The sequence below is a fragment of the Mesoplodon mirus genome (assembly GCF_964341445.2).
Source record: "Mesoplodon mirus genome assembly, chromosome: 3".
In the NCBI taxonomy this organism is placed as follows: Eukaryota; Metazoa; Chordata; class Mammalia; order Artiodactyla; family Ziphiidae; genus Mesoplodon; species Mesoplodon mirus.
Genome location: NC_138978.1, coordinates 453,113 through 479,487, shown reverse-complemented (window position 1 = coordinate 479,487; position 26,375 = coordinate 453,113). Strand labels below are relative to the sequence as shown.

Below are 26,375 nucleotides of genomic sequence, written 5' to 3'. Positions count from 1 at the left end.
TACTGCTCTGGCTTCTTAAGAGGCTCCTCCTCCTGGCCCTTGTCGCTGTGTCCACACATGGCCACTGGACCAAGCACTTGGAGGCAGGTGCCTGAGTCCTGTTCTGCCATGCTGAGTGCACTGCCTGACTACGCACCTTGTCAGAAAATGGCTCTTATTGACAACAACAGGGTGGAGGATACAAAGAGCTCTCTGGCGTGGCGGACCAAGTTCTGTGCAAGACGCACTGCTGTGAAGGAGCTGTCTTCTCTTCGTTCATCTTGATAAAGGCAGGTGGGGACGTGGCAGACAACTGTGGGCTGTTCCTGGCACCCCTGCCCTGGCCACAGAACCAGGTTTCCCTTTGTGCTGTGGCCGTGTCCCCAGCTCCAGAGTCTGGCCCTGACTGTAGAGCCATCAGCTTTTCCCTCTCCTCTGGCTAATCACTGTTAGGGGATGGACAGGCAGCCCAGGCAGGGCCCACGAGAAACAAGTTGTTTCCTGGGGTTTCCTTTCCTGGAGTGTGCTGCTGTGGCCCGCAGAGAGGAAACCTCCCTGAGCTGCCAGCTGGGGTAGGGGAGGTGGGGCACTGTAGCCACGTTGCCCACGTAGGTGAAGACAGGACACTGGCACTTAGTTCGCACAGGTCTGAGCTGCAGGATCAAGTCTCAGCAGGAGTGAAAGTCAATGGCAACCACTGGGTTTGGGCAGGTGTGAGTTGGGTGCAATCACTGGCAGCTCCCAAGGGTTTGAACCTGCCCCACCGAGCCTCCTACCCTGCAGTCTCCTCTCCAACCTGCCCCCCACCCCAAGCTCCCCCTCACCCAGTCTTGCTTTCCCGTCATCCTCACACAGGTTCTTTCACTGGTCCTGGTGAAAGTTTGGGATAACTGTTCAGCAGCGGATAACTAGATAACTCGGATGCTGTCGCAGCTGAGGCGAGAGCAGCACTGCTGTCAGGTGACGTAAAAACCACCAGAAGCTGGCGGTCACTAATCCCGAGAGCGCCTGGTACAACAGATGAGGAAATGGAGGGTCAAACCCCTGGATGGCTCCCTGCTGTTGGCAGCATAAAGTCCAAGCCCCTTCCCATGGTCCCCGGGGCATCCCAACCTGGCTCCTTTCCTCCCAAACCTGGGGGAACTCATGCCTCTTGCAACTTTGTAGCTGCTGTGGCTTTGCAGAAACATCGAATTAAACGTTTACAGCTACCCTCTCTCTCCTCTCTGGACTCAGCTCTGAAGGCGAGAACTTTGGAAATCTGGCGTTAATACCTGTACCCCAAAACCTGGACTCAGTAAAGGCTAGAGAGTAATTGACCGCGCCGGCGGCCACAAATTAATTCAGGGAAACAGCATCTCGTTGCTGCTGTGTGTGGGATGGGGGACAACTTACTAGCGCGGGCGTCCATCCTTTCAGGTCGGGGGCCTCGGAAACCTCCGACAGCTCCATTCAAGTCCTGGACCACTGGCCCGAAGGACGCAATCCAGGAGGAAGGAGAGCCGCCCCCCGGCCCCGCCGCGCGGGCCCTCGGGGCAGGGGGCGTCCCGCCTGGCCCTGCCCACCCGGGGTCGCCCCCGGGCACCCTGAGCCCCCCTCAGCACCCGCCGGACCACTAAGGAGCCTGGGGCTGCGGTGGGAACCTAGACAGCTGCCGGGTCTTTGCACGGACTGCACGGCCGGACCGGGACGGCTAGCCCATAAAACGAGCCCGAGGCTGGCTCCTGTGACTATTGCTTCCGGGTCGTGGCCGAGACCGCGGTCTAGCCCGGCGCCGCAGGGCCTCCTGGGTAACGAGCCCGCTCCCGCCCGCGCCGGGTTCCGGCGTCTGCGCGCCGCTGACGGACAGGTGGCCAAGCCAATCGCAGCAAGGGGGCGCCGCGTGGCCCGCCGGTCGAACCAATGGCACGCGGCTGGGCGGGGCGGGGCGGGGCGGTCGCGGCCGTAGTGCGTTGCGGGGAGCCGCCCAGTCGGGAAGGAGCCCAAGAGGGAGTCGGCGGCACAAAATGGCGACGGCGACGGCCGGGGCCGGGGCTCCGGGGTCGGCGGCCCCCGCGGCAGCGGCCGGGACGCCGGGCTCCGGGGGCACAGCCCCCGGGTCGCAGGGGGTGCTAATCGGGGACCGGCTGTACTCCGGGGTGCTCATCACTCTGGAGAACTGCCTCCTGCCGGACGACAAGCTCCGCTTCACGCCGTCTATGTCGAGTGGCCTCGACACTGATACGGAGACCGACCTCCGCGTGGTGGGCTGCGAGCTCATCCAGGCGGCCGGCATCCTGCTCCGCCTGCCGCAGGTGAGGGAGCGGCCGCGAGCCTCGGGCCGAGGTAACCGCCGCGCTGGCGCCGGGAAGGCTGCCGGCCCCTTTGTTGGCGGGGGGTGCTTATCCGGAGCCCGCTCCGTGTCCCCGCCCGGCACCCGGGCGCAGCGCCGATCCCCTCTTCGGACCCCTACCCCGCTCCTTATTCCCACCTGGCCCCGGGCTCACCGGCCGACCCAGGCCCAGAGAGTCCCCCCTGCCGCCCACCGGCGGTGATGAGGGAGGCGAGGCAGCGGGACGCGAAGAGCCTTTGTGGACGCGGAAACATTTTAGTTTTATTAGGAGTCTCGTGAAACCTAATAATTTAACTTTGAGACCTTTGAATTGGGTTTTGGAAAGGATGGAACCTTTCTCTTGTGCAGGTTGCCATGGCTACCGGGCAGGTGTTGTTCCAGCGGTTCTTCTACACGAAGTCCTTTGTGAAGCATTCCATGGAGGTGAGGTTTCCTCCCGTCTTTCTTTCCCCCAGAAACGTGTTGACAGGAAACCTGGTGTTGCGTTCCCCGTTGCTCAGAGGAACGAGTACTTGTGTTCTAATTGCAGCGCTGTACTTGGGGGGTTGGGAAGCCCCCTGTACTGCAGAGGGGTTCTTTCCAAGTGGCCTGTTTCTCAGGGTGCACCCCCTCTGCTCTTAACCGCCGTTCTTCAGCTGTTGGAGACTGTCGTCTTTGGAACAAACATCTCTGTGTTGCATCGCTTATGTTTCAGCACGTGTCAATGGCCTGTGTTCACCTGGCCTCCAAGATAGAAGAGGCTCCAAGACGGATACGGGACGTCATCAACGTGTTTCATCGCCTTCGACACCTGAGAGAGAAAAAGTGAGTCTTTATCAGACCTGCCGTAGGTATCCGTCTCTGTTTTCACGGTTATTCAGTTACATTAACGTTTCTGAAACAAGGTTTAGGGGGTGAGGTTTTAAATCTTTGCCCAGGAGGAGGCCTGGTGCCTGTGGGGGGGGGGTGTACCCAACAGATGCTGTTTAATCAGTGAAGGAACCACAGTCAGGAGGACGGGCGCTGTGGCTGTAGTTTGGCTGGCCTTGGTTTCATGGTTTGCCCACGTCAGCCTAAATGCTCTAGAACTGGGTTGTCAACCCCAGCAGTGTTTACATATTGGGTTGGATGGTTCTTTGCTGTGGGGACTGTCCTGTGCGTTGCAGGATATTTAGAAGCATCCTTGGTCCAGGCTTTCCAATGCTCCAGCTTATGGAGGGCCTTTGTAAAATACAGCCTTGGCTGTTTAAATGCCATATGCTTCTGTTGGTGTTTTGGTTTTCCCTTCATCCTCAATACATCTGCTTGTATCTTGAGGTGGATGGACGACATGTAGTCCTTGGGCCATGAGATCATGAGACCCTCCACTCTGTTCAGTCGGCGTTTATCATCTGTAAAGAAAACAGGGAGAGGGTCATTGAGGCGGGGTGAGTAGGTCAGCACTAGGGTTTGAGGAAAACGGCTTTTGTTAGTTACAGGAAGCAACCTTCCTGACTCTGTATGGTGTTTGGATTATCGCTGTTTGGGAGCAACCGTGGGACTTGATAGGCTCTGTTTCCTTTGAGCCTTCTCGAGCCTTATGCAGGTCGTGTGCTTGTGTTTGTAGAAAACCTGTGCCTCTGCCGTTGGATCAAGATTACGTCAACTTAAAGAACCAAATTATAAAGGCAGAAAGGCGAGTCCTCAAGGAGCTGGGTTTCTGCGTCCACGTGAAGCACCCGCACAAGGTGGGTGTGAGGCCCCGCGGCCACGCGAGCCCACCAGCGTCGTTGCTTCATTCTCACCTAGACTGGAAACTGAGAAGGATTAAATGTGTCCCTGATTTGGTCTTCCAGTTTTTATCTATAATTGGAAAATAACTGTTTTCTTACTAGCCTTCTTGCATCATGTTTATTTTAGTATTATGTTTTTTAAAGTTTTGGAAATTGCATCTTTTAAGTTTGAGCTTTCAAAAATGGTGATGAACTTGTAGAAGTGAAATCGGTCAGTTTACTTTTTCTTTCTCAACAGCTCTTTTTCTGAAGCTGCTTTAGTAATAACTATTTTCTTTTACGGGGGAATTGGAAGAATTCTGAACCCTTTATTTGGAGATGAACGAGAGCTATTTTGCATAGTGTATCAGTTGAGCATACAATACCATGTATATCTTCTATGTTACACTCAAACGTGAAGAGTGCTATTTTCATCTCTGTTTCCATCCTTTTTTTACACGGGGTTTCCTCATATCTTCTCTTGTTTGATTTTCTGGCATTAGTTCAAAATCTCGGTAGATTACTCACCATAGGTTTAAGAGCTTTTTCTTCACTTGCTGAAAGTATTTTCACACCATGTTTTGTATAAGTGGGTGACTGGGGTACAGAAATGTTCAGGGCAGGCTAATCTCACTGGTGGAAGGTGTGTCGAAGACGAGAAAGAGCGTCGGCCCTGCACCGGCCGAGACAGACGTGGGTGCAGCTAGGCCCTCACGTGCTTTCGTGGCACCTGTCTGCAAAAACAGGGAGCAGGCGCATCAGCAAAAACTCCCCTCCAGCTGAGCTGTGCACGGGGTGTGTGACCAGGAGCCACCCCTGGGACCTAGCACGAGGCTCTTGTTTGCTGCATGGATGCCCTCGAGATCTGAATTCGGGGTTCGCAAGGTGCTTCATAATAACTGCCTGACCCGTATCTTCCAGATAATCGTTATGTACCTTCAGGTGTTAGAGTGTGAGCGTAACCGACACCTGGTCCAGACCTCATGGTGAGTTGGCCTTCCTTGTTTTATGAGACCAGCCAGGGCAGTGCAGGAGTATGTTGATTTGAGGCACTTGGGCAGTGGGTAGTCGGTCCCATGACTTGGTTGTGGGCTGGAGTTGTCTGAGTGCCCAGTTCCTGCCATGTAAATTCCAGCCAGACTCCCCACATGTCAGGCACTGGTGGAACGGTAAGGTGGCCCGCACCCGCCCCGCCCCTGGCGGAGAGCAGTCACTGGGCTGCCCTTTGGGGGCTGTGGGCTTGGCACGTCGGGGTCTTTCCCGCAGCTGCCAGTGTGGACTTAGAGGTTCACGGTAGCGTGGACTTGCTTCTGACTGCCTCGGTCAGGGGAATCTTATGGGAGGAAGAGGGGGTGTAAAGCCTTCCTACAATCTGGGGACTGATTTTAACAATGCATTTGCTAGAAGTGAAGTCTGAAGTAATGGTTCAGAGCTGGGTGCTGTCCCACAGTTAAGTGTGTAAGGGTCATATTTTTGCTGCCTGAATTGTCTGGTGCTGTGCTGTGTCTAATGGAGAACCTATTTTGACTTTTCTTTTCTGTACTCTTTCAATCAAAGGGTAGCCTCTGAGGGTAAGTGACTAAGACTTCTCCTCTCCTGTCCAAGCGCTTCGGTGCAGGGACAGCGGCCGTCCTCAGCCAATCCAGTGCAGGCTCTCCGCCGAAGGCTGGCTCTAGATGGTGGTATGCGCACGATAGTCTAGTGCTGGCCCACTGCTGCTGTGGTTCTCTGACGATTGTGCTTCTTGTTAATCCTCTGTCGTGCTTGGTAATTGTATTGATTAGAGTTGATAACTGTCTTGACATGAATTTTGTCCATTTGAAACTGCTCCACCTGTGCAATAAAGATGCAGTACCTTTCTCTTAAAAAAGGGGGAAGCTGTGAAAACTGGCTGGTGGGAGTTCAGACAAGTGTGGGATGGTGTTTTTACTTCTGAAAGTCCTAGAGTTGCTTTTTCAGCACTAAGTGTTGAACAGTCTAGTAAAAGGTGTGCATCTTTAAATCATTCCATGGACACTTTTTATATTGTAACTTATTTCAAAAATAGCAATTAAGTGTAAATATATGTTTTGAGGACTTCATTTGTTTTTTTTTTAGGACCTAAGAGTTAACGGTTTAATAATATTACCACTGTCTGAGTACTAAAGGTGTTCTTATTAGAACCAAAAAAGTTACTGACGGTTATGTTTATCAAATGTTTGAACTGTTTACTTGCAACTCTCGGGACATGTGGCCTTGGCTCCATCACACAGGCTTTTCCTTGGTCCCCTCTGGGTGCCTGGAGTGAGAGCTTCAGAGCCAGGTCCTGCTAGTGGGCAGATGTAGAATTTATCACTGAGGAATTTCTCCGTGGGTTTGTAGGTCACCTTCTCCAGGATTTCGGGCAGAGATAACCAGGGTGGGGGGTGCATCAGTCAGACCCCAGCACAACTTGCCTCCCCTCTGGATGGAGCCTGGTACCATTGGGGGATGTTACAAGCACTAAATACGTGACCTGTGCAACTGTTTTCTTGTGAAGTTCATCTTTTGTTTTTCCAATGTTGATAAAGTTAAGGAGAGATCTGATTTTTGGTCTGTTAAATCTTAGAGAAATATATCTAAGTGAAAATGTTGAAAATGTAGTCAATGTCAAAACTCTTTAACTTTTTTAAAAATGCAAATGTTTTGTATTTTTATATCTTCTAAAATGTGATAAAGTTTTTAAAATGTCCTGATTGTGATGAAACTTGTAGTATTTTGTTGCTTTTATCTGATTTTATGAATGTTCATTTTAAGACTCCTTGTTGAAATGGGACAGTTTGGAAACGGTTCTTTGATAAGCCTGAGAAGAGGATTTCCCTTGGGGCATTGAGCCCTCTGCATGACGTTCCCATACACCCAAGGGCGTTTTCCCCCCTTTTCAAGTGGACTCCCCGTGTGGAAGAAGCCACGCCGTGAGCACCTCTCCCCGGAAAAGGAGCGCAAGAGGACGACTTGTCTCAGAAAGGCCCTCGCAGGCTTTGTGCTGAGCCCATTCCTTTGAGTTTGCATGTTTCTCTGCACTATGGATCTTGAGCATTTAGGTTTCCTTAATCAGATACGTTGAACTGCCACAGTAGACATCTTTCTGAGGCCTGTGTTTTGCATGAGAGCCGCAGGCCAGAGGTTGAGAGGGAAAAGTAAAGTTAAAGTCGGTTCTCTTTCATAGCAACACGTATTGTCTGACATTCAGCCAGCTTTAAAAATTTTTGTCAGTTATTTCCCTGTCTTCCCGTCGTGTATTCAGAAGAAGCAGCTAGAACGTTTCTCCATGAACTTGTGAGATTCACAGGACTGTCTAGCTCTGAGTCCTGGCAGTAGACCTCTTAGCAGAGCAGTGACTTGACTTAGACAGTGCAGACAGGTGTTGCACGCATTGCCGCGGGTGTTGCAGTTCTTCCTGCATCTGCTTTTCAGGAACTACATGAACGACAGCCTTCGCACGGACGTTTTTGTGCGGTTCCAGCCCGAGAGCATCGCCTGTGCCTGCATCTATCTTGCTGCCCGGACACTGGAGGTCAGTGCTGGGCCGCCCCGGGGGATTCACTGACCCCAGTGAACTTCTATGTACTGTGCTTCAAATTATGCTCATTGGAGCCAGTAAAAAGCCTACTTGCTGGTGACCAGCAGGCTTGTTTTTATTGCCCTGAGAATCTTGTCGGCAACGAAGAAAAGTATAACGGTGATTACTCTTGTGTTTACAGATCCCTTTGCCCAATCGTCCCCATTGGTTTCTTTTGTTTGGAGCAACTGAAGAAGAAATTCAAGAAATCTGCTTAAAAATTCTGCAGCTATATACTCGGAAAAAGGTTCTGTGTCTTTTCATGTCACGTGTACCTCTGTGTTTGACTGGAAGCATCTGGTCTGAATCTTGCACTCTGGCTTTTCTAGGTTGACCTGACCCACCTGGAAGGTGAAGTGGAGAAGCGCAGGTACGCCCTCGACGAGGCAAAGGCACAAGCCAAGGGCCTGTTGCCCGGCGGCACCCAGGTGCTGGACAGCGCGTCGCGGTTCTCACCTGCCCCCAAGCCGGGTGAGCGTCAGGGCGCGCGCGTGCTCCTCTCAGGGGTGGTGGCCCTCTCCTCCAGATTTCTCTTAGAATCACGTCTGCAGCTAGTCTGAGCACTCCGGGGTCTCCTAGAAAGTCTTTCTCTGGTTTCATTAGGAAGGGGTATGGACAGGCTCCTGAAATGGCTGTTTATCCAGTCTAGCCAGATAGTTTGTCTTTGATGAAAAACTGATAAATCTGGAGCAGTAGATAATGTTGTCATACCCTAGAGTTAAGTGTGACGCCTTTCCCTGGTCCCGGAGGCAAGGCGAGCGGGACGGGTGACCTTCCTGGGTCTGGTGGTTCCGAGCCCGGCGGGGAGCAGGGAGTTACGGTCGGCAGCAGCAGTCCTGCAGGAGAGGCCCCACCTTGCTTGGCTGACCCGTTTCTCAGCAGAACAGCTGTCAGGTTGTAACTTCTCATACTTGATTCTAGCGGAATCCCCCAAGGAAGGACAAGGAGACAAGCCTTCCCCACTCTCTGTGAAGAACACCAGGAGGAAAGTGGAGGGCGTGAAGAGAGCCAAGGCCGACAGCCCGGTGAACGGGTGAGTGTCCGCGTGCCCCGATGGGCCGCTGGGGTTGGCTGCAGAGACGTGGGGTCTGAAACTCTGCTCTCCGCCCTGTTCTCAGCTTGCCGAGGGCGCGAGGGGCTCGAAGTCGGAGTGGGAGTCACGAGCAGAGTTACTCCAGGTCCCCGTCGCCATCCGCTTCTCCTAAGAGAAGGTGTGTGCTGCTCGGGGCGCTTGGGGCTGCACCTGGCAGGGTGGGTGTCTTCCCTGGGAGGTGGTGTGGCTTCTCCTCAGGACAGTTGCTCCTGACCCAGAGGTGGTCGGGGTGGGCGGTCACCCGCCCAGTGGTCTCCTTCACAGGAAAAGCGACAGCGGCTCTACGTCTGGCGGGTCCAAGTCACAGAGCCGCTCACGGAGCCGGAGTGACTCCCCACCCAGACAGGCCCATCGGGGCGCTCCCTACAAAGGCTCCAAGGTAAGGAGCTACCGGAGGTCCAAGGACTGCAAGTACTCCGCCCAGAAGCCACACAAGTCTCGGAGCCGGAGCTCCTCCCGCTCTCGGAGCCGCTCACGGGAACGGGCAGATAATTCTGGAAAATACAAGAAGAAAAGTCATTACTGTAGAGACCAGCGACGGGAGCGTTCTCGGTCTTACGAGCGAGCGGGCCATCGCTACGAGCGGGACCACCCCGGGCACAGCAGGCACCGGAGGTGAGGGCAGGGTCCCTGAAGGTCTGCCCTTCGGCCCTCAGCATGCCCACCTCGGCCACTGGCCCTACGGCGTGACTCTTTCTGGAAATGGTTGTTGACTCGGGACTGTGTGATGAATTTGGAGATGGAATGGAGAGGCCAGCAAGCTGCCCTTTAGTGTGGCCCGGGCCCAGCTCACCGCCCCCCCCACCCCGCCCCGCCTCAGCAGCAGCCCTGCTGGTTGCAAAGGCGGGGTGCGCACGTCCCGGTGGCGTGGCTTGGTGCTACGACAGGCTGTCTCTTCACTTCCGTACCGATACTCAATTTCGGTAAACCAAGAAAATGACTTTTCGAACCTTTGCCTATATTAGGTTGTACTTATGTACGTATTTTGCAATGTTTCACTATGAGAAAATGGCCTTAACAGCCCCTCCCTCTGTCCACGTTGTAAATAAACATGTTTAATACAAGTTAAAGCTATATACGCAAACTCAGAACTTGAATTCCGTCAGCTTAAAAATTGTGTAGAGAATTCTGATTTTTTAAACTGTGAAGGTATTTAGATCCGTGTTGGAAGTCGTATATTTTTATCTGTGCAATGCTGAGTGCAGGCCACCAGCTCCTAAATAGAGAAGTTTCCTATATATGCATCTTGTGTGGTTAAATAAACGCAATCCTCTCTACTCAGGATATTTGGAACGTTGAAGGATTCGTGGTTTGGCAACGTGCCTGCTTGCTCCCGTGCGCAGCCGGCAGTACCGGTTCCGGTGGTACGTCTGCGCTGCCGTCTCTCATCGCATTAAAGCGTTGGGCTTGGTATTGAGTTTTGTGCACCTGCTCTTTGTGAGGGTTTGTGAGGAGTCTGAGCTGTCTGCTGCTGGTGGGGTAGAGGGAGGGTTTGAGAAGGACACAATGGTCTGGAGTCCCCTCGTGCCTGAGGGACATTGGTTTGTAATGCGCTGCCGGTTTTGTCAGGCTGGCGGCAGCCAGGAGCAAGGACCCCAGAGGAGCATCACCCCGGAGGGGTCCTCCGTCAGAGTGGGTGGCGGGCGAGTAGACAGGTCGGTGGTGAAGGTGAGCAGGATGGGCGTCGGGCCTGTCTCTGGGTGCTGCGTGTGCTCTGTGCGGATCGAGGGCTGTTGGGCCTGTCCTACGCCTCGTGTTGGCTCTCCCCAGATCAGCACTTCTGTGCGGGTGGGAGGCGTGGCCTTCCTGGAGCCAGTGGGCCTGGAGAAAGGTGCTTGAAGTCAGTACAGCCAAGAAGGTGTGAAAGCGGCAGGGTCAGCGCCCAGGGTGCAGGTGGTTCACTCTTATGATCAGACCACAAAAGCCTGGGGAGGCCGTGCAGCTGGAGGGCGGGGTGGGCTCCAGGACGTGTTCAGAGACCTTCCGACCTGGGAACCGGAAGCAGTCCCTTGGGCGGGAGGGTGTCCTCTGGTGACTCAGTTACGGAGCTGGGCCGGGAGCCTACGGGTTCTGCATTCCCACTGGCCTATCGTCCACTCCCTTCTTAGCCAGGTTGGGGCCTGGGGGTGTCCAGGCCTGGCCATTTCCTGCCTAAGACTCACGGGAAGACCCTCCTACAGGGCAAGCCTCCCAGTAGAGCCAATGAGACTCCCCACATCCCAGTGCCAGCAGGAGCCCCCGCACGTCCATTCTTGAGATCCTGCCATCCTAGCCAACCTCAGCGAGAACAGCGGAGCCTTTCTGGACTAGATGGGTGAAGTGGTGCCCTCGGAGCCCCCTACCCTGAGGAGCAACACTGGGTCTTAGCCAAACACCATGCTCCACGGAGGCTGCTTTTGGTTTTCTGACAAAAACTTCCCATGGGCACAGGATGGGAGCTTGTTTGCTTTGAGGAAGGAAAAAACACGCCACCTATGCAAAAAGCGTCGTACTATCCATCCCGCGTTAGACGCGGGGCCTCCTCCACTTATCCAGACTGGCAGAGAGAGGAGGCTGAAAGCCAAAGGGATGGGGCGGCGGGTCCAAGACCCCCGAGTCCTTCCTGACAGCGCCCCGGCTCTGCCCCCAACGCCCGGCACGGCACTCCTGGCGTCAGGGCTGCGGGAGCCCGGGCCGAGCCGCCCTCACCTGTCTGCCACCTTCCCTCCCATCCTCGGGAGGAGGGCTCGGGGGTGGAGGCCACGCCCCGCAGGCCCGGCAGCTCCGGTTCTTCCCCTCTGGCCCCAGCAGCCGCAGTATCTCGGGCCACTTCCGTCGCCCCCGCAAACCCTATTTCCGTCGACGGGACAACGTCCCTTCCGCAGTCCCGAAATGCCACTTCCGACCTCCCGGGACCACGGGCCCCTGACCAGTCGGGTGGGCGACGGGAGTTTGGGCCACGCAGGCGCAGAGGGGCCCTCCCGGGGTTGTGGGAAATGTAGTTTTCTAGCCTCCGCAAGGGACAGGCGGAGCCGGCGAGCCGTTGGGGGAGCTGGGGCGGGGCGCGGGGGTCGGCTCCTCCGGCCGGAAACCGTCGCTTTCTGGGCCGGGTGGGACCTGCACCGACGCGGAGCGGGGCGCCGTGGGGCGCTAGGGGGCGCTGGCCGTAGGAACCAGCGGGCGGCCGCACGCGGGCGGCCGCACGCGGGCTGGGGGCCAGTTTAGGTACGGACCGGAAGTGCCTTAGCGCGGCGGCGGAATGGTCAGCTGAGTCTCCTGGTTTCGCCTGGGAAGAGTCGGCGTGAGACCGCGGCGTGCGAGCTCCAGGGACGGCGGAGGCGACCGCGGCCGGCTGGGGCTCGGGGCCTACGACCCGAGCGTCGACACCACCCGCGCGGTGGGCGCCTCGGGGTAAAACTAGGTTCAGGGAGAGTCAGTACCTACCCAGAGTCGCGCAGCTGGGGAGCGGCGGAGGGTTTGAGGGAGGGAGCCGTGCTCGAAGCAGCGTTCTCGTGGTGGGATAGGGTGGTGAGGGAGACGGGTTGCGGGAATCAGGGCGAGACCGGAGTCCCCGGAGTGACCTAGGCGTGCACCTGTGTTCCAGCTCCGCTGAGTGCCTGGGGCCGCCGCCAAGCACAGACCATGTTCATGGTGCGCCTGACTTCCCAGCTGCTCAGGGCTGTTCCCCGGGCAGGTGAGAGGCCCCGTGGGGGCAGATGGGCGGGAGGCGCACCTGGGTTAGGAATGTGGGGTCAGCAGCTCAGTTCCCCCCGCTGCTGTGCCTCACCAGCTGGAGGCGGGGCCCGGCCACAAACTACTTCGTAAACGTCCAGATTTCACAGAGGGGAAGTCTGGGCCTGAGAATGTCAGCAGGGCTTCGGGAGGTTCTGCTCCCCAGGCCCGGTGGCCGTGCGTAGGTCGTGTAGCCCCACGAGCGGTAACTAACTGTGCCGTCTTGTCTCCTGCAGGTTGCAGTGGGCCTTGGCCTGTCCGCGGGGTGTTGGGCAGGCATGCCTGCAGGCCTCGTTACAGCATGCAACCAGTAGGCCCAAGTGGGGTTGCCTCCCTCCCTGAAAGGCGGGTCCACATGGAGCTTGAGGAGATGCTGGTCCCCAGGAAGATGTCTGTCAGCCCCCTGGAGAGCTGGCTGACCGTTCGCTACCTCCTGCCCAGACTGGGCGCTGGGGCCCCAGGGACTGTGTCTCCAGCCCAAGTCTATGAGTGTCCGCCCAGCCAGGTGGGGGAAGGGGTCGAGCAGGGGGGTAAGGAGGTCTGGGACGCACCCCAGATACAGTGCAAAAACGTGCTCAAGATCCGCCGGCGGAAGATGAATCATCACAAGTACCGCAAGCTGGTCAGGAGGACCCGGTTCCTGCGGCGGAAAGTCAGGGAGGGACGCCTGAAACAGAAGCAGGTGAGTGTGGGCCCTCGGTCCAGAGCTGGGCAGGGTGGTTGAGGTGCGTGGCTGTGCCGCAGACCTGTTGGTGGTCCCTCCCTCTGCCCTCGCAGATGAGGTTCGAGAGAGACCTGAGGCGCATCTGGCGGAAGGCGGGCCTGAAGGAAGCCCCTGCAGGCTGGCAGACCCCCAAGATCTACCTGAAGGGCAAATGAGCCTCGTGTGTCCCTCCCCCAGCCCTGTTACTGCTGATGACCCACTGTAATAAATATTCGGAGACCTTAGCCATCCTTGCTGGCCTGGACCCTCTTCTGCCTGGGGTGAGCCGTCTTGGGGTTGAGGCGTCTGCTGTTACAAGAGACACAAGGGCCCTGGGTGGCAGATTGGAGGTCCCTTCCCTGAGCTGGCCCTTGTCCTGGTGCCAGGGCTGCAGGAGTGACAGCCTGGCTGTTCATGAACCAGTGCTGTGGGGACAGCTGAGAAGAGTCCCAGCCCTGTCCCTAATGAGCACGCAGATGGGAACTGTGCCGAGGGGACCAGCTTGGAGGTTAGGGAGTGCCCCGATGGCGGTGGTGATGTGATTAGGGTACACGGTTGACTCTGTGCAGTCGAAACACCCGAGCAGAGCTCATAGTCAGCTCCTCCTGTGTGGTGCCAGGTTCAACCAACTGTGCGTCGCGTGGTGCCGTGAGATCTGTTTATTGGAAGAAAAACATGCGTGCAGCTGGACCCGGACAGTTGAAGGGGCAGAGGGGCCCTCACTGGGGAGATGGGGAGGGGGGGCAGGAAAGACGCCCTGACCTCAGAGATGATGGGTGGGGTCCTTCAGGCCCTGCTGCCTGGGCCTGAAGTGCAGTCGCCTGCTCAGCTGCAGCTGGGGACCCGTGGCCTGCTGTGGGCTCCTTGGCCTCTGCCACTTTCTGGGGCCCTGAAGCGGGGTTGTGAGGGGCTCACCAGGAAAGGATGGCCCACTCTGGAAGGGTCAGGGTTGGGCCGGCTGAGGAAGGGGTGCCGTTTATGGAGCTGGGGAAGCCTAGAGCCTTAGCGTGAGCCAGTGGTTCTCAGAAATTCCAGGTTTCTCCTGCGTGGAGGGGAACGTGTTATTGCTAATGGTGGGGGGCTCCTGGGCCTCTGTATCCAGGCTTGGGGGGCTGGACTGCAGGCGGAGGAGCCTGGTCAGAGTCCGTGAGTGCAGGTGAGGCTCGTTCTCATCCTCAGCTTCTGCCCTACTCCTGACGTTGGGTTCAAGGAGGGGAAGGTGGGTACGTCTTTCCTGAGCCCCGGAGCGGCGTCTGCGGGGGGCACAGTTCTGTTGCTGGTGCCCCCGTCCCGCTTCACACCAGGGCGGTGCGGGCTCCTCGTGTTTTGTCAGAGATGCGTCTGTGGCCTGGGTTGGGTTCCCTGCAGGTCGAACAGATCTGGGGACAGGGGGTGTGCTTGGACACGGGCTTCCCAGCATTTCTCCTGGAAGGGAACAGACAACCCCGATGCTTCAGTGAGCCAGGTGGGCCCCTGTCCTGTGCGTGCCTGCCAGCCGGGTAAGCAGGCTTTTACATGGGGCTTGTCTCAGTCCCTGTCCATCAGGGGAGATGGGCTCATGAGTAGCTGTGTAGAGTGGACGTGAGAAGGGTGAAGCTGACCCTGAGCTGGAGGAGACCAGAGGCCCTTGAGGGCACAGGATTGCTTCTATGGGTGGCCACTAGGGGGCAGTGATTAGGTTCCCGGCAGCCCTTGGGGTCCCGGCTGAGGACCAGGACACGGGCATCCTTCCTGGGTCTCAGTTTTCTCAACTGTGGGTGGGGCAGGGGTCCTAGGGCCAGGGTCTGGGCCTCAGCAGTGGAGCCTCCCTCGGGTGGAATGGACCACGCCCTCTTGGTGCCAAGTCTGGCCCCAGCTCCACCAGGCCTCCCAGCAGGGCCTTGGCCTGCCAGTGACGCCCTTGGCGGACGCCCTTGGCGGACGCCCACGGCCACTGAGCAGCTGCTCCCGGTGTTTCTTTCAGCCCCTGTGTGGGAGCTGCCCCGTGGCTCACCCCGCCTTTCCCTGGCTGAGTCTGGAGACAAAGCTCAGCTGGGGCCACGAGTGCTGGGGATACAACTGGCCGGCCTGTGCAGGGGGGGACAGACCCAGACGCCTGGAGGCTGCCAGCTGGCAGAGCGCCACAGGGCCCTGGCACCCGGGTCACCTGCTCCAGCCTCTTCCACCGTGAGGTGGGTGCCAGCTGGGGCGCCCCCAGAAGGCAGGCTGCCCAGTGGTTCCAGGCCACGTGGCCTCACCATTCCTTCACAACAGTGGTTCTTAAGTGGGCATTCGGCCACATCTGGAGGCAGTTTTGGTTGTCACAGTGGGGGTCACAGTTGGTGGAGGCCGGGGATGCTGTGAAATGCCCTACAGTGCACAGGGCAGCCCCTGCCCGAGAGCAGGTAGCCCCGGACATCAGTGGTACCGTGGTCAAGGCCCCTGTTCCTGAGGTCACCGATCCTGTCGGGTCAGCCCCTGAGCTGGCCCAGCCCTGCTCTGTCTTCTCAGTCCCTGTCCCTTCCCCTGCCTTGCAGGCCCTGCACCTTGGCAGCCCTCTCCCTGCCCCAGCTCGTGTGTGCAGACCTCATCCTGCCTGTGGCTCGGGTGCCCTGGGCCCCAACCACGATCTCAGGAGGTGGTTCGGGGGTTTTATTTTTACTCTAGCTCCCCCCGCCAGAGGCCGCTTCCCCCCCTTTCCCGATGGGGCCTCCACCCTCCCCCAGCTCCTCCTCCCCGCCAGCTCCTGTTCTAGCCCTGGGCACCCCCTGAGGCGGGGCGCAGAGGGAGGGCCCGTCCTGTGTGATGTGGTTCTGGCCTGTGGTCTGCCCTTAGCCCATAGCAGTGCCTAGGGCTTGGGTTCAGCCAGAGGAGGGCCCCAGCGAGGGCTCAAGCTGCTGGGGGTGGTCTTGGGCACCGATTGAGGATCTGCCTTTTGGACCCAGTGTGGAGGCACCTCAGTGAGCTCAGCCGCCACGCCTTGTCCCTGTGCTCCTCCATGCTTGGGGCACGGCCAGGGTTTTCTGGCCTGGGCGTTCCTGCCCACACAGTGGGCCAAAGAGGGGGAGGCAGGCGGGCTCAATCCCTGCGGGAGGGTGTGAGGCTGGACACTGGGCCCTGGGAGGGGCCGGCTGGGGCCCTGCCCCAATCAGACACGCACATACATGTGCGCCCCCAAACTGCGTGCAAATAGCTGCGCTCCCTGCCGTCCAAGGAGCCTGCAGGCTGGCGAGGGCGACAGGGGGCCTCGGCGTGGGGCAGAGGTTGGCCTCACTCCCCTGGCTTGGCCACGGCCCGCTGAACTTGCCTGGGAGGATGCTGGAACCTGGGGGGACAGGGGAGGCAGGGAACACTCCTCTCCAGGTCTGAATTTTGGAAAAAGCCGCTGAAGGGCTCTTGAGCTGCAGCCCCAGGATGGGGCGGAGGAGTCCAGATCTGCGTCTGGAGTTAGCCTGAGGGTGGGGGCCAGGGGCCGACAGAGCCTGCCGCCTGGCTGGGCGGCCACAGCCCATGCTCCCTGTCGGATTCTGTCTAGTGCTGTCCTCAGCTTCACAGGGCACTGCTGGGCCATTTTTTGATGAGCAGGCTGAGCCGTGGCATTGGGTCCCTCACCTGGGGGTCACACGTCAGCCGAGCAACAGGGCTGGGGCTCGAGTTCACCCCAGCTGAGACTGCCCCCTCCCAAATTGGAGCTCTCTGTGTGGGGTGTGGGTGGCCTGTGTGTATTTTGAGGATCCCTCCCAGCTGAGTAGGGAGGGAAGCACCGCAGACTCAGGTGGGGCAGCACCAGGCCGGCAGCCCCCTTGCTTCAGCTGTGCGGCGGCAGGGCTGTCAGGGCCCCTGAGGCCAAGAGCAGGGGCGGCCTCAACCTGCAGGCTGGGTGGGAGTTGTGACACCTCCGTGGGAGCCTCTGAGCCGTGGCCAAGACTCACGATCGGGGTGAGCCAGGTCGCCAGCATTCATCGTGCCTGCGTTGTGTGGAGTGTAGATTGACCCGGTGAATTTGGGAGCACAGGACATGGGTGACTGCCCTGTGACCTGGCACCCCACACCCTCGCCACCCCAGTGTAGGTGACCTGAGGTGCAGGGGAGGAGACTGATTCAGCCTGGAGTCCTGCCGAGTGGACCCGGCCACCCCGAGGCCCCTCTGTGGGTGGAGGAGGCCCCAGAGGCCACCAAGACTGGGGGTCTATCCTGGAGTCCCCAAGGCCTTGGAACACCAAAGCCCTCACGTGAACAGGGTGGGTGCCTCACCCCCGGGTCCTCTGGGGCTCAGACCTGAGCTTCCCTGTGAATCCGGGCAAGGGTACTCTCTCCGGGTCAAGAGGAGCCTGTTCGCTTTGCTTGTTCTTGTTGGTTTTGTTACTTTGTATTTACAGTTGAATTCTTATTTGTTGATTTGCCGGCCAGTTAGGATTGTTCGTGGCTCAGCGTGGAGTTGTCACCTCCTGCCTCACCTCACCTCACCTCACCCACCCCGAGCCTGCGCCAGGGGCGGCAACTTCAGCTCCTCTGCTGGCCTCGGCCTCCTCCCGGTGTAGTCTACCACAGTTTAAATGGCCTCTCGGCTCAGCAAGCTTGTATTTCCTTTCTCATTCAGCTCTTTATCCTCCAGTCTTGTTTTTTCTTTTGCACGTTTTTCTATGTATCACTAACTCAGCTCCAAACTTGCTGACGGAATTTAAAAACTCTCACTTCCGTCCAGCTCCTCGAGTGACTCTTGTTCAGGTGGAGCCGCCCTCCTGGTGCCCTGTCTGGGCTGCCCTGGGCCCTTGATGGCACCAGCAGGGTCTCCCTGGGATACCCTTGGCCTCATCAGCTGGACCCTCTGTTTCTGGAATGCCGTGTTTTCCTGCCTTGTGGTTTACTTTCTTGTTTTCACGGAGTACATCCTAGAATGGCTTTCTGAGAAAAGGTGTGTCAGATAGATTGTAGAATAAGAATTATGTTTTTAAACAATTAGTAATGGACATGTTTGAGAGATTCCTTCCACCACAGGCATTGTGCTAGGTTCTTCACAGGACTTATCTCACAACAAATCTATAATGAACCTTGTTTGATAAGGGAGGACCCTTAAGTACAGAGATGAACTTGCCCACAGTCACATGGCTGCGAAGCCATGATTCAGCTCTATTTGACTCCAAAACTTAATTTTTGCTTTATTTTTTTACTTTATTATTTATTTATTTATTTATTTATTTATTTATTTTTGCGGTACGCGGGCCTCTCACTGTTGTGGCCTCTCCCGTTGTGGAGCACAGGCTCCGGACGCGCAGGCTCAGCGGCCACGGCTCACGGGCCCAGCCGCTCCGCGGCATGTGGGATCTTCCCAGACCGGGCACGAACCCACGTACCCCACATCGGCAGGCGGACTCTCAACCACTGTGCCACCAGGGAAGCCCACTTTATTTTTTTATTTTTTATTTTTTGCGGTATGCGGGCCTCTCACCGCTGTGGCCTCTCCTGTTGTGGAGCACAGGCTCCGGACGCGCAGGCCCAGCGGCCATGGCTCACGGTCCCAGCCGCTCCGCGGCATGTGGGATCCTCCTGGACCGGGGCACGAACCCCCGTCCCCTGCACTGGCAGGCAGACCCCCAACCACTGCGCCACCAGGGAAGCCCCCAAAACTTAATTTAAAAAAAATAAATTTGTTTATTTACTTTTGGCTGCATTGGGTCTTTGTTGCTGTGTGTGGGCTTTCTCTAGTTGCAGCAAGCGGGGGCTACTCTTCGTTATGGTGTGTGGGCTTCTCATGGTGGTGGCTTCTCTTGTTGCGGAGGTACGCGGGCCTCAGTAATTGTAGCGTGCGGGCTCAGTAGTTGTGGCTCACGGGCTCTAGAGAGCAGGCTCAGTAGTTGTGGTGCATGGGCCTAGTTGCTCCACGGCACGTGGGATCTTCCCAGACCAGGGCTCAAACCTGTGTCCCCTGTCATGGCACTGCATTTTGTTTTCCTCGTGGGTGTCATGTGCTGCCCCTCCTCACTGCTCCTTCTCTGACTCGGTGGCCTGTGAGTTGGGGGACATGAGTGTCTGTTCACGTGACTAACCATAAAGGGAGACACTGTCACTGCTTTTCCTTCCCTGTGAGTTTTTGTTTTCCCTGGAATCAGGAATTGTGTTGTTTTTTTTTCTTTCTTTTCAGTTGCTTTAGTTTTCTGTGTGCTCATCACAATTTCAATACCAAGTTCTCAGCCCAACTCCCAGAAACAGCTGAGGTTCATTCATCTCAGAGTGACGTCTCTTCCTGGACTCCTTAACCTGTCCAGCTGGCTGCTTGCCCATGACCTCTGGCCCAGCTTTCACCCTGGGGATCCTCTCAGACTCTCTGCGCCCCTGATCCCTCATCTTCCCTTTTCCTTCCCCTTTTTGTTTTTTTCATTTTTTACTTTTTTTTTCCTTTTTCCTTATCTTACTTTGAAAGAGCACATCCTCCAGTCTCCTGCGGAAAGAAACACAAGAGAAAATTTTGAGACCTTGCAAGTCTGCAGACATCTTTATTGGATCCTGTTTCTTGGTTCACAGTTTGGCTGGATATGGAATTCTAGGTTGGAAATTATTTCCTATAAAACCCCATAGGCGTCACTCTGTTGTCTTCTGGTTCCCAGGGTTGCTGTAGAGGAAATTGAACTCAGTTTGAGTCCAGAGCCTTTGTGATGTTCTCTCTCGAAGCTCCTCTTTTCCTTCACTGGGGGAGACACTCCCAGTGACATATATACTTTGGTGTGGATCTGTTTTCGCCCCCACGGGAGCCCATTTCAATCTGGAAACTCCTAACCTTCTGGGATTCAGTTTTGGGACATTTTCTCGAACCGTTCTGTTATCATTTCTTCCACTCTGTTTCTTCTCTTTTTATGAAACTCCTGTTGTTTTGGATGATTTTCTCTTATATATTCTATCTCATTGGCATCTTCAACATTTTCTTCTAATCTATTTAATGAATTTTTTTCATTTCTGTTACCTTCTTAATTTCTAAGCGACTTTTGATTTTTGAGTGTTTTTAGTGGCGCCCTGTTTATGTTTCATGGGTGTGGTGGCATCTCCTCGTGGGGATGTTAATGCTACATATTTTCTCTGCCCCCCACCGCCAAGTCTAGTTTCTGTTTTTGCCAAGTGCGTTCCTCTGTTGACTTTGGCCTCTGTTTCCCACGTCAGTGGGCTTCCTCTGGTGGCACTTAGCTGGGTGCTTATGTTTGAGAGTGAGGTCTACCAACCAAGACCCCCAGAAGTGGCTCTAAGTGCCTTCCCCCACTTCTGTGGGAGCCAGGACTCTTGGGAGACATGGCTAGTTCCTGGTAAGGTTGCCAACTTCAGCAAATAAAAATACAGGCCCCGGGGCTTCCCTGGTGGCGCAGTGGTTGAGAATCTGCCTGCCAATGCAGGGGACACGGGTTCGAACCCTAGTCTGGGAAGATCCCACATGCCGCGGAGCAACTAGCCCCGTGAGCCACACTTACTGAGCCTGCGCGTCTGGAGCCTGTGCTCCGCAACAGGAGAGGCCGCGATAGTGAGAGGCCCGCGCACCGCGATGAAGAGTGGCCCCCGCTTGCCGCAACTAGAGAAAGCCCTCGCACAGGAACGAAGAGCCAACACAGCCATAAATAAATAAATAAATAAAATTTGTTTTAAAAAGGCAAAATTAAAAAAAAAAGACAGGCCCCTAGTTAAATTTGAATTTCAGATAGACAACAAGTAATTTCTCAGTATGTCCTGTGTGATGTTTACCTGGAAACCCTAACGCCAGGCCTGTGGCAGGAAGCGCACGAGAACCTGCCATGTCTCTTCATGTCAGAGGCCACAGGAGGCACCGGGAGGGTGCAAAGGGCTTCCCTGGCCAAAGATGGGACAATATGAGGGCTAAAGCACATGAAGCGTGTTGAGACCCATCCACATTGGGCTGAGGCACACGAAGCGTGTTGAGACCCGTCCACACTGGGCTGGAGCACAGGAAGCGTGTTGAGACCCATCCACTGGGCAGCCATGGTGGGTACAGAGGCCCCAGTCCCAGGGTCTCGGCTGAGATTCTATGAGGTTCTTGGGCCATGTGACTGGGTACATTCTCTGAGCATGTTAGTGTAACTCCCTGTCTTCCTGGAAACCAAAATAATGTATACTGATTATAAAGCTCCCATGCTGATGGCTTAAATAGATGAATGCATGCTTTCATAGATTTAAAATAGAGAACGTTAGATTTCCAGAAAGAAAAAAGGAATTGAACTTCTAATGCTTTAGAAGTGTTCACCCTTTTAAAAAAAAAAAGTCATTTTCTTGCAGAATCCATAGCTAAAAACATAAAACCTGGGACAATTGTTGATCGTTGGATAAGAAGCAGAGAGATGTGAATTCTGGTAGAGAGCAAATATTGCCAAGGAGACTTTATGTCATATAAACATTAATATTGTTTAAATGTTGGGCTGGAAAATGTGGAGTTTAACAACTAGTATTAGAAAAAGTTCAGGTAATTTTTTTTTTTAAACAATCAATTTTATTTATTTATTTTTGGTTGCGTTGGGTCTTCGTTGCTGCACGTGGGCTTTCTAGTTTCTATTTGCGGTGAGCGGGGGCTACTCTTTGTTGAGGTGCGTGGGCTTCTCATTGTGGTGGCTTTGCTGCGGAGCGTGGGGTCTAGGCACGTGAGCTTTAGAGTGCAGGCTCAGTAGTTGTGGCTCACGGGCTTAGATGCTCCGTGGCATGTGGGATCTTCCCGGGCCAGGGCTTGAACCCACGTCCCCTGCATCGGCAGGCGGGTTCTTAACCACTGCACCACCAGGGAAGTCCCCATCATTCACTTTTTAGCACTTCCTTCCTTTTTGGCACTCCAGGCTTATCTCGTGTTCCCTCCCGCAGCCTAAGACCAGCCATTTCTCCAAGGAGCCCTGGTTCCTTGTATCGGAAATGGTCTTAGAAACCATCTTGATCTGGAGCTGGATGTGCTCACTGCTGCTGGGCCTTCTCAGGTGACACAGCCGACCATGGGTCCCCACACCTACAACTGCTACCACAGGCACCCGCCTTTATTTGTGTTACGCTGAACATGGGTTCACAGCAGTGTCTCCAGCTGCGATCCTGACCTCGTGGGTCATTCCAGCCCCTCTCTTGCTTTTCCATAACCTGTCACCTAATTGTTTGGTCCACGTCCCCTGCGCCAGTATCAGAGCTGATGAACCACAGCCGGTGGGAAACACTCGTGTCAGCTCAAGCACCGTGCTGCGTGCAGGCCCCTCTGCCTTTAGTCCCAGGCTCTGCTCGCTCCCGAGGTCCTCAGGTTGGTACTTCCACACCCCTTCAGTGATGTTCCCCCGTTTGTGAGTCAGCCAGATTTCTTGGCCACATTCTGATTACCTGGCCTAATGAGTTGTTGTACCTAAATGAGTTGTTCAGACTTTTCACACATTAAGATTCCCTCTTGGTGCCATGCAGTTCATTGGATTTTGATAAATGCTTAGTGCCGTGAAGCCCCCTAATGGTGGATCATACAGAACAGTTTCGTTGCTCTGAAAAATCCCCTGTGCTTCACCTCTTCATCCCTGCCCCTGGGTTGTGGTTTTAAGGTGCTTGTTATGCAGCAAATATCTGGAGCATTTCTAAAGATATTGAAATTCACAAAGAGAGCGATTACAGAAGTAGTGGGTTACTATCTAAAAATATTCATTCTTTGTCCAAATTACGTCTAATTTGGATGGTAAAGTTAAAACATACATTGTGTGATATATACAGTTTCGTAAACTAAAGCTCTCCGTTTAAATTTGTCAATAACAATATAAATATTTGTGTACTTATAATAAATATCCATAGAGAGGTATATCAGTATCGTTAAGTGGAGAAAGTGTATATATTATATAATAAAGAGAAAAAGAGTTGTCTTTTACATGCACAGCATATTCTAAACAAAAAGAAAAGCTGTTGTTTCCTCTGCTGGGTCAGGGAGTGCATTTCTCTCCCCCAGGCTCATCCCCATTTGGGCCCTCATCCCCTCAAGTTCCCACCACGACTTGACTCTGTTTTACCAGATGGTCCTTGTTCCTAAGATGGCAAACGCTCCCAGTAATCGTTCAGTGCTGGGGTCGTTTTAGATGTTGTCACCTGGATTAAAACTCTAGCCAAGATGATCATCATTTCTTGTGTGTGGTCAACAGTGACAATGTGCCTGCCCAAAATTCAGGCCTGAGATCCAGACTTTGAAAAACTGACAACGTGTCTTAAACCTCACCTGTCGTTGGGGTTCCCCCAGACCGCCATTGGCAACACAAAGGCCTCCTCCCTTGGATAAAATGAAGACCAATGCAGACAATGGAATATATTTATTACTACCATATTTAACCACTTCTTCGCAAGTTTGGAAGTCCCCCTGTTTACGAAGCCTGTAATATGGGAAAGTCAGACTGTTTATACACAAAAGGAATGTTGTTATGACTGTGTTGGTGCAACTTTGTGATCTCGCATCGGCGGGAAGCTGCCACGTTCGCGTGTGCGCCAAGGATGGCTCTGATTGCTGCGTCGTGAGGCCCTCCGCGCCAGTACCTGCAGCTCGGAAGGCTCTGTGAGGTAAACACGCTCTCGTGACTGAATCCTGGGGAAGTACATGACACCTTAAAAGGGATTCCGCTCTCTGGCCTTTGGACATTCTGTGCAGCCGGGAGGCAGTGGTGGCCTCCCAGGGCCCGTCTCCGGGGTCCCTGACTGTTGACGCGACAGGAAACAGCCTCACTAGACAGGCCGACACTTGCCACACTGTCCCCAGGGGCCAGGTCAGGGCCGGGGGCCCCTGTGCACCAGAAGCAGATGACCCGGGACTTGCAGTCCGGCCCGAGTCCACAGGACAGGCCGAGGAGTTGGACGTGTCTCCCTGAGGTGGTGTGGGCATGAGACAGTGCAGGCTGTAATGAAGTGTCTGTAAATGGATCTCATTCAACCGGCCCTCAGAGTTCAGGAGAAAATATCACAAGAAACTCCATACAGATGTGAAGCCAGTGACTCTTCAGAAAAACTGAAAATTCTGTAGGAAGTGATAGAAGGAAACCGCTCAGGACGGTACCCGAGGGGTGGCCCTGGGTCCAGTCGGGACTGGGAAGCTCTGGGAGTCTGGTGGTTGGTTCAGCCCCACTCCTCCCACCCCCCTAACCCCGACAGCAGAGGAGTCCTTGGGCTGGCAGGCTGGGCGGGCAGGGGAGGTGGGAGCCCTCCAGGCTGCAGGGTCGAGGGGCGTTGGTGGCCGTGCCGAGGGCCACAGGGAGGCCAGGTCAAGGCTTCGGGGTGGCTGAGGGACTGTGTTGTGGGCAGGACACCGCAGACCACCCTCCCTCCCTACCGTGGCTTCCCCCACACCCTCTGTGGGGAGCTCGAGCCCCTCTTCATAAAGCAGAGCTGCTGAAAGGAGCCTCGGTGTCACCAGAGCCCGTGGTGAAGGGGCTCCCTCGCTGGAAGCATCACATTTACAGGTAAATCTCCTTGGTGAGGCGCCAGGGACCCAGGGCGCCCGTCCACGTGGAAGCAGCGCTCGTGGCCCCCAGGAAGCCAGCCTGGTGGCTGCTCTAAACTTGTCAGCCCTGGCCTTCCCGAGGTGCCAGCAACTAACTGGGGACTTTGTAACTTTGTAACTCCCGCAGTGAGAGGCACCACGGGTGAAATCTGCTAGGAGTCAGGTCTGTGGTCCTTGATTCCTGGCTGCAAAACTGATGAATCGATAAGGACGATAAGGAAACACTTGTGGTGTGATGGGAGAGAAGAAAACACAGAGGCCAACCTTGGAGCCTGACGTCATGGTTCAAGTCTATGACCCATACAAGCCGGCCGGCGCCCCTGCGCCTGCACGAACAGAACGAGCCAAACAGGGGACGCAGGCGGGCCTCAGAGGCGCTGCGGGCTCGGTTCCAGACCACCGCAATCACGCGAGGCACACAAACCTTTTGGTTTCCCAGCGCATATAAAAGTTATGTTTAAACTGTAGGCTATTAAGTGTGCCATAGCTTTACGTCTAAGAAACGTACATGCCTTTATTTATTTATTTATTTATTTTCGGCTGCATTGGGTCTTCGTTGTTGCGCGTGGGCTTCCTCTAGTTGCGGCAAGTGGGGACTACTCTCCGTTGCGGAGCACAGGCTTCTCATTGCGGTGGCTTCTCTTGTTGTGGAGCTCGGGCTCTAGGCACGCGGGCTTCGACAGTTGTGGCACGCAGGCTCAGTAGTTGTGGCTCGCGGGCTCAGTAGTTGTGGCTCGCAGGCTCAGTAGTTGTGGCGCACGGGCTTAGTTGCTCTGCGGCATGTGGGCTCTTCCCAGACCAGGGCTCGAACCCATGTCCCCTGCGTTGGTAGGTGGATTCTTAACCACTGCACTACCAGGGAAGTCCCATAATTTTTTTTTTAATTTTACGTGCCTTAATTTAAAACTACTTTGTCTTTAAGAAATGCTAACCATCATCTGAGGCTTCAGCAAGTCAGAATTTTTTGCTGGTGGAAGGTTTGAAATAATGTGAGAACTACCAAAATGTGACACAGAGACGTGAAGTGAGCAAACACTGTTGGGAAAATGGCACTGATAGACTTGCCTGACAGAGGGTCACCCCAAAACTTCAGTTTGTAAAAAGGGCAGAGTCTGCGAAGAGCAGTACAAGGAGGGGTGCCTGAACCCTGTTAATGCCATGCAGGAAACCACTGATGTGGGTTTGACCACGACCGCTAAAATCCTTGATCTTGGCTCCCTGACATTTTCTCAGGATAAAAAGGTTGGCTGGCCCATGAAATAATGGATCTATATTTCCAGATTTTCTCGTCTGTATTTTCGAATCAGTGTCTCAGTGGATTGATGATCTCCCAGCCTCTGTCTGACGTGTGGTGTCCACCGGAAGGAGAAGAGAGCCTCCATGGGACACCCGGCTCTTCAGACATGGGGCCTGCAGAGCCCTTGCCTCATGGGGTGAGCCCCGGCACCGGGCAGGCCACCAGGTCCCCGGAAGAAGGACCAGCACACTCACAAGTGACCTGGTGCTTCTACGAGACCTGGTCAGAATGAGCAGAAAAGCAGCGTGAGGGGGAAACGGCAAGTGCCGTGGCCTGTGACACGGCACCACGCTCTGGCCTCACCTTGTGCTGATGATGGGTCAGCACAGCTCCCGAGGACACCCCATGGACCCTGCTGCTTAGCACCCTGCCCACAAGCCAGTCCCTAACGAGACACCATCCCTGAGACCTGTGCTTTTGTCCTTTTAAGTCCTGCCCCTGCTTTGCTCAGGGAGACAGTCGTATTTGTCTCCTGTTGCTGCATCAAAAATCAAC

General features: G+C 55.3%; 2 protein-coding genes across 10 annotated transcripts; both read left to right on the top strand.

Annotated features, from left to right (window-relative positions):
* Window positions 1-1,936: 1,936 nt before the first annotated feature.
* On the top strand, window positions 1,937-9,788 carry CCNL2 (cyclin L2). Of its 4 annotated transcripts, none has more exons than XM_082616328.1 (11): window positions 1,937-2,273; window positions 2,660-2,734; window positions 3,006-3,115; window positions 3,897-4,017; window positions 4,963-5,027; window positions 7,477-7,576; window positions 7,764-7,868; window positions 7,951-8,092; window positions 8,543-8,654; window positions 8,740-8,832; window positions 8,979-9,788. In XM_082616328.1, exons 1-11 carry the CDS (start codon window positions 1,986-1,988, stop codon window positions 9,331-9,333), a joined length of 1,566 nt encoding a protein of 521 aa, XP_082472454.1. In that variant the 5' UTR covers window positions 1,937-1,985; the 3' UTR covers window positions 9,334-9,788. The 4 variants fall into 4 exon arrangements, with proteins under 4 accessions (XP_082472454.1, XP_082472453.1, XP_082472455.1 ...); XM_082616327.1 differs by having other exon boundaries at window positions 8,964-9,788; XM_082616329.1 differs by having other exon boundaries at window positions 8,933-9,185.
* Window positions 9,789-11,894: 2,106 nt separating this feature from the next.
* Window positions 11,895-13,373, top strand: AURKAIP1 (aurora kinase A interacting protein 1). 6 transcript variants are annotated; one of them, XM_082613857.1, is made up of 4 exons: window positions 11,898-12,090; window positions 12,298-12,387; window positions 12,662-13,107; window positions 13,170-13,373. In XM_082613857.1, the coding sequence occupies exons 2-4, from the start codon at window positions 12,336-12,338 to the stop codon at window positions 13,302-13,304; spliced, it is 633 nt and encodes a 210-aa protein (XP_082469983.1). In that variant the 5' UTR covers window positions 11,898-12,090; window positions 12,298-12,335; the 3' UTR covers window positions 13,305-13,373. The 6 variants fall into 6 exon arrangements, with proteins under 6 accessions (XP_082469986.1, XP_082469985.1, XP_082469983.1 ...); XM_082613856.1 differs by having other exon boundaries at window positions 11,900-12,104; XM_082613858.1 differs by having other exon boundaries at window positions 11,907-12,104; window positions 13,203-13,373.
* The last annotated feature ends 13,002 nt before the right edge of the window (window positions 13,374-26,375 follow it).

What these genes read in the sequence shown, in the direction of transcription:
- CCNL2 (XM_082616327.1), top strand. Translation starts at nt 1,986, where the DNA reads ATGGCGACGGCGACGGCCGGGGCCGGGGCTCCGGGGTCGGCGGCCCCC. An exon ending in ACGTGAAGCACCCGCACAAG is followed by an intron (nt 4,018 to 4,962) that starts GTGGGTGTGAGG and finishes CGTATCTTCCAG; the next exon opens with ATAATCGTTATGTACCTTCA. An exon ending in GCCGACAGCCCGGTGAACGG is followed by an intron (nt 8,655 to 8,739) that starts GTGAGTGTCCGC and finishes CCCTGTTCTCAG; the next exon opens with CTTGCCGAGGGCGCGAGGGG.
- AURKAIP1 (XM_082613857.1), top strand. Translation starts at nt 12,336, where the DNA reads ATGTTCATGGTGCGCCTGACTTCCCAGCTGCTCAGGGCTGTTCCCCGG. An exon ending in CAGGGCTGTTCCCCGGGCAG is followed by an intron (nt 12,388 to 12,661) that starts GTGAGAGGCCCC and finishes TGTCTCCTGCAG; the next exon opens with GTTGCAGTGGGCCTTGGCCT. An exon ending in GACGCCTGAAACAGAAGCAG is followed by an intron (nt 13,108 to 13,169) that starts GTGAGTGTGGGC and finishes GCTGTGCCGCAG; the next exon opens with ACCTGTTGGTGGTCCCTCCC.